The sequence below is a fragment of the Bubalus bubalis genome, chromosome 3, assembly GCF_019923935.1.
Source record: "Bubalus bubalis isolate 160015118507 breed Murrah chromosome 3, NDDB_SH_1, whole genome shotgun sequence".
NCBI classification, from domain to species: Eukaryota; Metazoa; Chordata; class Mammalia; order Artiodactyla; family Bovidae; genus Bubalus; species Bubalus bubalis.
Window position 1 is genome coordinate 51,811,798 of NC_059159.1, and position 12,606 is coordinate 51,824,403.

General features: G+C 37.5%; 1 protein-coding gene across 10 annotated transcripts in view; it reads right to left on the reverse strand.

Moving 5' to 3' along the window:
- The window catches only part of BRIP1 (BRCA1 interacting helicase 1), a 190,514-nt gene that overhangs the window by 8,678 nt on the left and 169,230 nt on the right, over positions 1 to 12,606 (reverse strand). For all 10 annotated transcript variants that reach the window (XM_025281165.3, XM_044939611.2, XM_044939612.2 and 7 more), the window contains 2 exons: positions 9,399 to 9,481; positions 3,562 to 3,789 (listed from right to left, as the gene is read on the reverse strand). In XM_025281165.3, the coding sequence (XP_025136950.1) occupies positions 3,562 to 3,789; positions 9,399 to 9,481 (311 nt within the window). The remainder of the gene's footprint in view (positions 1 to 3,561; positions 3,790 to 9,398; positions 9,482 to 12,606) is intronic.

Below are 12,606 nucleotides of genomic sequence, written 5' to 3' on the forward strand. Positions count from 1 at the left end.
TGGTAAACTTCCAAACTCATTCTATGAGGCCACCATCACCCTAATACCAAAACCTGACAAAGATCCCACAAAAAAAGAAAACTACAGGCCAATATCACTGATGAACATAGATGCAAAAATCCTTAACAAAATTCTAGCAATCAGAATCCAACAATACATTAAAAAGATCATACACCATGACCAAGTGGGCTTTATCCCAGGGATGCAAGGATTCTTCAATATCCGCAAATCAATCAATGTAATACACCACATTAACAAATTGAAAAATAAAAACCATATGATTATCTCAATAGATGCAGAGAAAGCCTTTGACAAAATTCAACATCCATTTATGATAAAAACTCTCCAGAAAGCAGGAATAGAAGGAACATACCTCAACATAATCAAAGCTATATATGACAAACCCACAGCAAACATTATCCTCAATGGTGAAAAATTGAAAGCATTTCCTCTAAAATCAGGAACAAGACAAGGGTGCCCACTTTCACCATTACTATTCAACATAGTTTTGGAAGTTTTGGCCACAGCAATCAGAGCAGAAAATGAAATAAAAGGAATCCAAATTGGAAAAGAAGTCAAGCTCTCACTGTTTGCAGATGACATGATCCTCTACATAGAAAACCCTAAAGACTCCACCAGAAAATTACTAGAACTAATCAATGACTATAGTAAAGTTGCAGGATATAAAATCAACACACAGAAATCCCTTGCATTCCTAAACACTAATAATGAGAAAACAAAGAGAAATTAAGGAAACAATTCCATTCACCATTGCAACGGAAAGAATAAAATACTTAGGAATATATCTACCTAAAGAAACTAAAGACCTATATATAGAAAACTATAAAACACTGGTGAAAGAAATCAAAGAGGACACTAACAGATGGAGAAATATACCATGTTCATGGATTGGAAGAATCAATATAGTGAAAATAAGTATACTACCCAAAGCAATCTATAGATTCAATGCAATCCCCATCAAGCTACCAACAGCATTCTTCACAGAGCTAGAACAAATAATTTCACAATTTGTATGGAAATACAAAAAACCTCGAATAGCCAAAGCGATCTTGAGAAAGAAGAATGGAACTGGAGGAATCAACCTACCTGACTTCAGGCTCTACTACAAAGCCACAGTCATCAAGACAGTATGGTACTGGCACAAAGACAGAAATATAGATCAATGGAACAAAACAGAAAGCCCAGAGATACATCCATGCACATATGGACACCTTATCTTTGACAAAGGAGGCAAGAATATACAATGGATTAAAGACAATCTCTTTAACAAGTGGTGCTGGGAAATCTGGTCAACCACTTGTAGAAGAATGAAACTAGAACACTTTCTAACACCATACACAAAAATAAACTCAAAATGGATTAAAGATCTAAACGTAAGACCAGAAACTATAAAACTCCTAGAGGAGGACATAGGCAAAACACTCTCTGACATACATCACAGCAGGATCCTCTATGACCCACCTCCCAGAATATTGGAAATAAAAGCAAAAATAAACAAATGGGACCTAATTAAACTTAAAAGCTTCTGCACATCAAAGGAAACTATTAGCAAGGTGAAAAGACAGCCTTCAGAATGGGAGAAGATAATAGCAAATGAAGCAACTAACAACTAATCTCGAGAATATACAAGCAACTCCTACAGCTCAACTCCAGAAAAATAAATGACCCAATCAAAAAATGGGCCAAAGAACTAAATAGACATTTCTCCAAAGAAGACATCCAGATGGCTAACAAACACATGAAAAGATGCTCAACATCACTCTATCAGAGAAATGCAAATCAAAACCACTATGAGGTACCATTTCACACCTGTCAGAATGGCGGCGATCCAAAAGTCTACAAGCAATAAATGCTGGAGAGGGTGTGGAGAAAAGGGAACCCTCTTACACTGTTGGTGGGAATGCAAACTAGTACAGCCACTATGGAGAACAGTGTGGAGATTCCTTAAAAAACTGGAAATAGAACTGCCTTATGATCCAGCAATCCCACTGCTGGGCATACACACTGAGGAAACCAGAAGGGAAAGAGACACGTGTACCCCAATGTTCATCGCAGCACTGTTCATAATAGCCAGGACATGGAAGCAACCTAGATGTCCATCAGCAGATGAATGGATAAGAAAGCTGTGGTACATATACACAATGGAGTATTACTCAGCCATTAAAAAGAATACATTTGAATCAGTTCTAATGAGGTGGATGAAACTGGAGCCTATTATACAGAGTGAAGTAAGCCAGAAAGAAAAACACCAATACAGTATACTAACGCATATATATGGAATTTAGAAAGATGGTAACAATAACCTTGTGTACGAGACAGCAAAAGAGACACTGATGTATAGAACAGTCTTTTGGACTCTGTGAGAGAGGGAGAGGGTGGGAAGATTTGGGAGAATGGCATTGAAACATGTAAAATATCATGTATGAAACGAGTTGCCAGTCCAGGTTCGATGCACGATACTGGATGCTTGGGGCTGGTGCACTGGGACGACCCAGAGGGATGGAATGGGGAGGGAGGAGGGAGGAGGGTTCAGGATGGGGAACACATGTATACCTGTGGCAGATTCATTTTGATATTCGGCAAAACTAATACAATTATGTAAAGTTTAAAAATAAAATAAAATAAAATTGGTTGGTAATCAGACCTGGACTAGAAACTAGTATAATGGCCTAGAATTCACTATAACATTTAGTTAGGATACAAGCATATACTATAAAATAAATATTTAAAAAGTGATATATGAAACAACTATTATATATTAAATAAAACAAATAAAATGATATCCAATGATATAGAACACAGTTTAGCAAACTTTTTCTGTAATAGGCCAGACAATAAATATTTTAGGCTTTGTGGGTCATATAGTATCTGTTGCAACTACTCAAGTATGTTCTAGTGTAATATATACAACTACTTAACTCTGCTCTTGTATACTATATGTAAGTGATTGACTGTGACTGCATTCCATTAAACTTTACTTACAAAATCAGAGAGCAGGCCAAATTTGGTCCATAGGCCATAATTTGCTAACTCCTGATATATTATACTCTAATATATTTAAATTATATTCTATTGTTTTCAAATTATATTCTAATCTAGCATATTATGATATTTTAAACTATTATTTTTTTATCATTTAGAATAAATGACTTTCACATCTGTCTCTGGAGGGACAGGTAGGCAGATATTCCTTCTTCTATTAAGACTCAAAATGTTAAGTGACTTGCTCAGAGGGTCACAATTAGTGGCAAAGCTTCTTAGTGGAAAACCAGAAAATATGTATAGGTCTCTGACAAAAGTTTGTTCCCATTCCAATACACTATACTATTTCATTCTTTTATGATAACACCTTATATTACAAACCAACATATTTAAGAACATTAATCTGTAGCATAACAAATATCATTTCACTGAATATAATGAGACTTCTCTACTAAATGTAAATGGGTAGAACTTTTCATACTTTTCTCCTTTTTGGAGATGATGGACTTTCATTTATCATTTTAGGATATGGTAGTTTTAAACACATTTTTGCTTTACCTTCCATAGCATATTCTGGTGATAAATGGCTTGCTGCTTCTAAAAAATAGGTACTGTCCTTCAAACAAGCCACTCCAAGTGTAGGCTCACCGTCCTGTATAGATTTTCTGTCTTCTTTGGATGCAGCAATGACCTTTTGGTGCTTTTTGGCGAATTCAGCCAAGGACTCCAGTGCACTCTCAAAGGTTGAATGGTGCTGAATCAACTGTCGAACCCATTTAGAAAGTCCTAAGGCAAAAAGTAAAACCAGCAAAGAAACTTTGGTTATTCGTGACGATATACTAAGAAAAACAATTAGATAACTTCTCTGATGAAATAATCTACTTTGAATTTAGAGTATATAGAATGGTTCTCAACCGTTTTCCTGCCTTTTTACCTTCTTAAGTACAATATGCTCTGGTATCAGTAGCATTTCTCTTTACATGCAGTGACTGTCAACTGGATGGAGGGAAGAGACAGTAGGAGTAGAATGGAGATAGGGAAATGTATTATTTATCAATCTGAATAACTGGGGAATAAGGCAAATTTAATTTTATCATTGTTGTTATTGTTCAGTCACGAAGTTGTGTCTGACTCTTTGTGACCCCATGGACTGAAGTATCCCAGACTTCCCTGTCCTTCACCATCACCCAGAGTTTGCTCCAACTCATGTCCATTGAGTTGGTGATGCCATCCAATCATCTCACCCTCTGTTGTCCCCTTCTCCTCCTCCCCTCAATCTTTCCCAGCATCAGGGTCTTTTCCAAGGCGTCAGCTCTTCGCATCAGGTGGCCCAAGTATTGGAGCTTCAGTTTCAGCATCAGTCTTCCAATGAATATTCAGGGTTGACTTCCTTTAGGATTGACTCGTTTGATCTCCGTGCAGTCCAAGAAACTCTCAAGAGTCTTCTCCAGCACCACAATTCGTAAGCATCAATTCTTTGGCTATTAGCCTTTTTTATAATCCAATTATCATACATGACTACTGGAAAAACCACACCTTTGACTATATGGATCTTTGCTGGCAAAGTGATGTCTTTGCTTTTTAATACGCTGTCTAGGTTTGTCATAGTTTTCCTTCCAAGGAGCAAGTGTCTTTAATTTCCTTGGGGCTCATCTTCCGGCATTATATCTTTTTGCCTTATCATACTTTTCATGGGATTCTCGTGGCAAGAATACTGGAGTGGTTTGCAACCCTTCCTCCAGTGTACCTACGTTGTGTCAGAACTCTCCACTATGACCCATCCATCTTGGGTGGCCCTGCACAGCACAGCTCATAGCTTGAGTTACGCAAGCCCCTTTGCCACAACAAGGCTGTGATCCATGAAGGGGAATTTTATTATAATTCCCCACAAAAATTGCCTATCTTTTAATTGCAGAGAAAACATAAGTTGTAAACAACACAATCTCTTATTACAACTTTTAAATTTGATTCCTTGAGCAAAAATAAATTGGAGTTTGATCCCTGGGTTGGGAAGATCCCCTGGAGAAGGGAATGGCTACCCACTCCAGTATTCTTGCCTGGAGAATTCCATGGAGAGAGGGACCTGGGAGGCTACAGTCCATCTGGTTGCAAAAAGTTGGACACAACTGAGTGACTAACGCTTTCACTTTGGGCTTCCCTGATGCTCAAATGATAAAGAGTCTGCCTGTAATGCAGGAAACCTAGGTTCAATCTGTGGGTGGGGAAGATCCCCTGGAGAAAGGAATGGCTACCGGCTCTGATATTCTTGGGCTTCCCTGGTAGCTCATATGGTAAAAGAATGTGCCTGCAATGTGGGAGAGATAGGTTTGATCCCTGGGTCAGGAAGATCTCCTGGAGAAGGGCATTCCCACTGGCTACCCACTCCAGTATTCTTGCCTGGAGAATTCCATGAACAGGGGAGCCTGGCAAGCTATAGTACATGGGGTCACAAAAAGTAGGACACAACTGAGCCACTTACCCTTTCTCACTTTTACAGTCTCAAAGACGGTTTTTTTGGTCTCCCTTCTCCCAATTCCAAATATATTAAACTATTCTGGGTAAAAGGAATAACACCATTTTATGGGTAAATCATGTCCTATATGAATATATATATTTATTTTTAATATATAAATAATCAAGTTATAAGAGATAAGATTTGATCCTGTGACATATGAAAACTGCATAAAAATAAACCATATTAACAGTATAAGGTGTCTTGGATAATGACCCACTTCAGAATGAAATTCAGATATTTGGACTTTAGAAAATAAATATTCTCTGCTGATATTGCTAAAACTATAATCATCCTTCGGAGTAGTTTAAAAATTCATTATGCCATTTTTCAGTTGAGAGGAAGATAAGACAGGGCATCAAGCAACTTGAACAATTAGACTTTCATTACAAATATATTCTTTTAGTTTTTCTGTTTAATGGAGATTTTCTATCAATCTATTCTTATGCAAATTGAATTTAAACAAAAATTAGTCATCAAAAGGAATCTGTACGTTGTGCTGTTACTGCCTATGTAAGATTTCAGTCTTCTTTATGAGTCTCAGAAAAAAATAAAATCTTACAGAAAATAATAAAAAATGTTTAATTAAAAAAAAAAATCAACGAATCTGAGGTAAAAATTTCAGTTCCAGATTTGAAAATAAAAAAAATTTAAATCATTCATTTCTTTAAAGTTCTTGATTTTTGTTTGCTTGGGGAAAATAATTATACCAAATAAAAATATGAAAAATTTTCAAATTTAAAAATTTTAGCATTATAGTTATCACTTTCATTTTGACCTTTTTGTGATTTAAAAAAAAGGCCTTTTCAGTATAAAATGTCAGTTTGCTTTTGAAAACTTGAAAGAATCTGAGCTCCACCTGCTGACTAAACATAAGCACTTAACATTTGCCTTTGGTTATGACTTGGCCTAAACTCAATGGCTTGCTCTACAGGGAAAGAGGAGAAAAGATTACTAAAGCAGCATTTCCTGCTTCAATCCAGGTGGATATGTTTTAATATTGAATCAGATATAATGATTAGGTTCTGAAATATAAAAAGTAGAGTACATATACATAGACAGCTAATCTGAAACAAAAAATTAGCATCATTTCATTATATTATAGTATGGTACGAACTTTTTAGCTCTAAAGCTAACAATAAAAATGCAAGTATTTCTAACAGTTCTTTAATAACAGACAGATTCCTGATATTGATTTCAAAGGGACTGTGCTCCAGCTGGATGAAAACAATAGGCACATGGTGTTTGTTCATTCGAGTGGGGAAAAATGACCACCTACTTCATCTTGCAGTATGCAGTGGTGCATTTTTTTCTTTTTAGAAGATACTAACTCTGATTAATATAAACTCTGTAACAACAGAAGCATTTCTAAACAAACAATAAAAATCAAATAACCCAAAATGAAAGAAGAATCCTATGCAGCCAATGGATTGCTTGTGTGCTTAAATGTAAAACTTAATATTTCTTGAAAAATTAATTTCTGTGGAACAGTTTTTTCCCCTGACAATGCTAAATAAATTATTGCTATGCTACTGAATCAAAACCACATTCTGATGAAACTGAAGGATCTTAATTGATTAATATACTACATTCAGCTCAGTTCAGTCCAGTCACTCAGTCGTGTCCGATTCTCTGTGACCTCATGAACTGCAGAACGCTAGGCCTCCCTGTCTATCACCAACTCCTGGAGTTCACCCAAACTCAAGTCCATTGAGTTGGTGATGTCATCCAACCATCTCATCCTGTCGTCCCCTTCTCCTGCCCTCAATCTTTCCCAGCATCAGGGTCTTTCCCAATGAGTCAACTCTTTGTATCAGGTGGACAAAGTATTGGAGTTTCAGCTTCAACATCAGTCCTTTCAATGAACACCCAGGACTGATTTTCTTTAGGATGGACTGGTTGGATCTCCTTGCAGTCCAAGGAACTCTCAAGAGTCTTCTCCAACACCACAATTCAAAAGCATCAATTCTTTGGCGCTCAGCTTTCTTCATAGTCCAACTCTCACATCCATACATGACCACTGGAAAAACCATACCCTTGACTAACTAGATGGAACTTTGTTGGCAAAATAATGTCTCTGCTTTTTAATATGCTATCTAGGTTGGTCATAACTTTCCTTCCAAGGAGTAAGCATCTTATTTCATGGTTGCAATTACCATCTGCAGTGATTTTGGAGCCCCCAAAAATAAAATCTGACACTGTTTTCACTGTTTCCCCATCTATTTCCCATGAAGTGATGGGACTAGATGCCATGATCTTCATTTTCTGAATGTTGAGCTTTAAGCCAACTTTTTCACTCTCCTCTTTCACTTTCATCAAGAGGCTTTTTAGTTCCTCTTCACTTTCTGCCATAAGGGTGGTGTCATCTGCATATCTGAGATTATTGATATTTCTCCCGGCAATCTTGATTCCAGCTTGTGCTTCTTCCAGCCCAGCGTTTCTCATGATGTACTCTGCATATAATTTAACTAAGCAGGGTGACAATATGTACTTGATGATATGAGCCTTGATGTACTCCTTTTCCTATTTGGAACCAGTCTGTTGTTCCATGTCCAGTTCTAATTGTTGCTTCCTGGATCTGCATACAGGTTTCTCAAGAGACAGGTCAGGCATTTCTCCAAAGAAGACATACAGATGACTAACAAACACATGAAAAGATGCTCAACATCACTCATTATCAGAGAAATGCAAATCAAAACCACAATGAGCTACCATTTCACGCCAGTCAGAATGGCTGCGATCCAAAAGTCTACAAGCAATAAATGCTGGAGAGGGTATGGAGAAAAGGGAACCCTCTTACACTGTTGGTGGGAATGCAAACTAGTACAGCCACTATGGAGAACAGTGTGGAGATTCCTTAAAAAACTGGAAATAGAACTGCCTTATGACCCAGCAATCCCACTGCTGGGCACACACACTGAGGAAACCAGAATTGAAAGAGACACGTGTACCCCAATGTTCATCGCAGCACTGTTTATAATAGCCAGGACATGGAAGCAACCTAGATGTCCATCAGCAGATGAATGGATAAGAAAGCTGTGGTACATATACACAATGGAGTATTACTCAGCCATTAAAAAGAATACATTTGAATCAGTTCTAATGAGGTGGATGAAACTGGAGCCTATTATACAGAGTGAAGTAAGCCAGAAAGAAAAGCACCAATACAGTAAACTAACACATATATATGGAATTTAGAAAGATGGTAACAATAACCCTGTATATGAGACAGCAAAAGAGACACTGATGTATAGAACAGTCTTTTGGACTCTATGAGAGAGGGAGAGGGTGGGATGATTTGGGAGAATGGCATTGAAATATGTATAATATCATATGTGAAATGAGTCACCAGTCCAGTTTCGATGCACGATACTGGATGCTTGGGGCTGGTGCACTGAGACGACCCAGAGGGATGGTATGGGGAGGGAGGAGGGTTCTGGATGGGGAACACGAGTATGTATACCTGTGGTGGATTCATGTTGATATATGGCAAAACCAATACAATATTGTAAAGTTAAAAAATAAAATTAAAAAAAAGAGATACCAGGTGGTCTGGTATTCCCATCTCTTTCAGAATTTTCCACAGTTTATAGTGATCCACACAGTCAAAGGCTTTTGCATAGTCAATAAAGCAGAAATAGATGTTTTTCTGGAACTCTCTTGCTTTTTCGATGATCCCTTAGAACTAACCAGATTCTTCTCTCTAAAGATCTTTTGTAAACATAGAAGCATTAAAAGGCTAGATTTCCAGGCAATGTGAATTTTTTCATGTTAGATCTAGTAATTCAAATTCTCTAACCAATTCTTTGTCTTTAAAAATAGAAGTCATTAAATACTAAAGCTTGCTACCAACTCGAACTCTAAGCCCAGCTGAGACTCTTACCAGATATGTATCGACTTGGGTTACTCCTGAAGCGATCATCGACTAGAATAAGAGCCCCCCAATCATTCTTGTGTCGAATACACCTGTTAAAAAATAGGGAGAAAGTAAGATAAATACAACAGTGAAAACAGTCAAATTTCTAATGGGACAGAGAGAAGACTGAGAAAATTAATGATGTGTCCTTTAATCAAAGTCATGATTATGAATAAGGTTTATAGAAACTACTCAGTACAATGTACCAGAGTAGGTGTATTTAAAAACACCCTACTTTTGCCAACTACTGATAACTTCTACCCAAGAATGCTACATGCATTCTATTTCAAAAGTCAAGAAAATTATAAAAAATATTTCCTCCAAACCTTCCTTACATATACAGAATATTTTTTACCTTATACTAGCTGTAGATTTTATGTAGATAACTTTTATTCTGATTTAACAAGTTTTTATCATAAATAAATTTGTAAAAAAAATTTTTGCACCAATTGATATAATCATGTAGTTGTTCTTTTTAAACTGCTAATATGGTGGATTACACTAGCAAAATTTCAAATATTGAGCTTACCTTTCTTTCATTCCTAGAATCACCACTATGGCTGTGGTGCATTATTCTTTTTATGGATTGTGGGGCTCAACTTGCCAATTGTTTTATTTTAAAAATTATTAAAGATTTTTAAATTTAGTGGTTCTTTAGCACATTTACAAGGTTCTACAACCTGGAACACAATCTATTACAGAATATTTTAATCTCACCAAAAAAGAAACCCCATGCCCATTAGTCTCCCTGAATTACTTGGATTATTTCCCCTAACCCCTGACAAGCAGTAATCTACTTTCTCTTCATATGCATGTGTGCATGCAAAGTGGCTTCAGTCGTGTCCAACTCTCTGTGACACCATGGAGTGTAGCCCACAAGGCTCCTCTGTCCATAGTATTCTCCAGGCAAGAATACTGGAGTGGATTGCCATGCCCTCCTCCAGGGGATCTTCCTGACCTAGGGATCAAACCTCTCTCTTACCTCCTGCATTGGCAGGTGGGTTCTTTACTACTAATGCCACCCTGGGAAGCCCCAGATTTATCTGTTTTGGACACTTCATAAACTAGAATCTTATAATATATGGCATTTTATGTCTGGCTTCTCTCACTTGGCATAATGTTTTCAAGGTCCTTGTATCGTATATTATTACTGAATTGTATGAATATACCACAATTTATCTATACATAAAGTAGTGATCATTTTGCACTGTTTCCACTTCTATTATGAATAATGCTGCTATATATATTTGTGTATAAGCTTTTATGTTAATACATTTAAAAAAAACTCGAGTATAAACTTAGGAATAGAATTGCTAGTTCATATGGAAACTCTATGTTTAAATTTTGAGGAACTGCCACATTTTTTTTTCCAATGCAGTTGCACAATTTTACATTTCCATTAGCCATGCATGAGATTTCCAGTTTCCCCATAGCTTCATTAACACTTGCTATTGCCCATCTTTTTCAATATATTTACCATAAAAGGTATGAAGTGGTACTTCACTCTGGTTTTGATTTACATTTCCCTAATGACTAACGTGGAGAAGGCAATGGCAACCCACTGCCTGGAAAATCCCATGGACAGAGGAGCCTGGTACGCTGCAGTCCATGGGTTCGCTAAGAGTCAGACACGACTGAGCGACTTCACTTTCACTATTCACTTTCATGCACTGGAGAAGGAAATGGCAACCCACTCCAGTGTTCTTGCCTGGAGAATCCCAGGGACGGGGGAGCTTGGTGGGCTGCTGTCTATGGGGTCGCACAGACTCGGACACGACTGAAGTGACTTAGCAGCAGCAGCAGCAATGACTAATGAGTTTGGGTAGGCTCCGGGAATTCGTGATGGACAGGGAGGCCTGGTGTGCTGCAATTCATGGGGTCGCAAAGAGTCGGACATGACTGAGCAACTGAACTGAACTGAATGACTAATGATGTTGCCCATCTTTTCATGTGCATACTGATTGTCTTTTTTTTTTTTTTGAGAAATATGTATTTAAATTATTGGTCAAAATTAAAATTGCACTGTCTTTTTATTGTTGAACTCTCTAAGAGTTCTTTATATATTCTGGAACTAGACTCTGATCAGATACATGATCTGAAATATTTTAAAAACTTTTGCCTAATCCAAGGTCAAGAAAATCTGCACCTTGTTAGCCCTTGATCCATTGTGAGTTAACTTTTCTGTACAGTGTGAGGTAGGGGTCTAACTTCATTCTCTTGCATTTGTTACTGTTCAGGTGCTAAGTTGGTCCAACTAGTTATGACCCCATGGATGCAGCAAGCCAGACTTCCCTGTCCTTCAATATATCCCGGAGTTTGCTCAAATTCATGTCCATTGAGTCAGAGAAGCTATCTAATCATCTTATCCTCTGTCACCCCCTTCTCCTCCTGTCCTCAATCTTTCCCAGCAGCAGGGTCTTTCCCAGTGAGTTTGTTCTTCCCATCAGGTGGCCAATGTTTTAGAGCTTCAGCTTCAGTATCAATCTTTCCAATGAGTATTCAGGACTGATTTCCTTTAGGGTTGACTGGTTTGATCTCCTTGAAGCTCAAGGGACTCTCAAGAGTCTTCTCCAGTACCACAACTCAAAAGCATCAATTCCTTAGTGCTCAGCCTTCTTTATGGTCCAACTCTCATATCCATACATGACTACTGGAAAAATCGTAGCTTTGACTATATGGACATTTGTTGGCAAAGTGATGTCTTATTTTTTTATTGAATTATAATTGCTTTACAGAATTTTTTTGTTTTCTGTCAAACCTCAACATGAATCACCCATAGGTATACATATATCCCTTCCCTTTTGAACTTCCTTCCCATCTCCCTCCCCGTCCCAACCCTCTAGGTTGATACAGAGCACCTGTTTGAGTTTCCTTAGCCATACAGCAAATTCCCTGTTGGCTATCTATTTTACATACGGTAATGTAAGTTTCCATGTTACTCTTTCCATACATCTCACCCTCTCCTCCCCCTCCCCATGTCCATAAGTCTATTCTCTATGTCTCTTTCTGAATTGCTGCCCTATAAGTAAATTCTTCAGTACCATTTTTCTAGATTCTGTAATATGCATTAGATTACAATATTTATCTTTCTCTTTCTGACTTACTTCACTCTATACAATGGGTTCTAGGTTCATCCACCTCATTAGAACTGACACAGAGGCGTTCCTTTTTATGG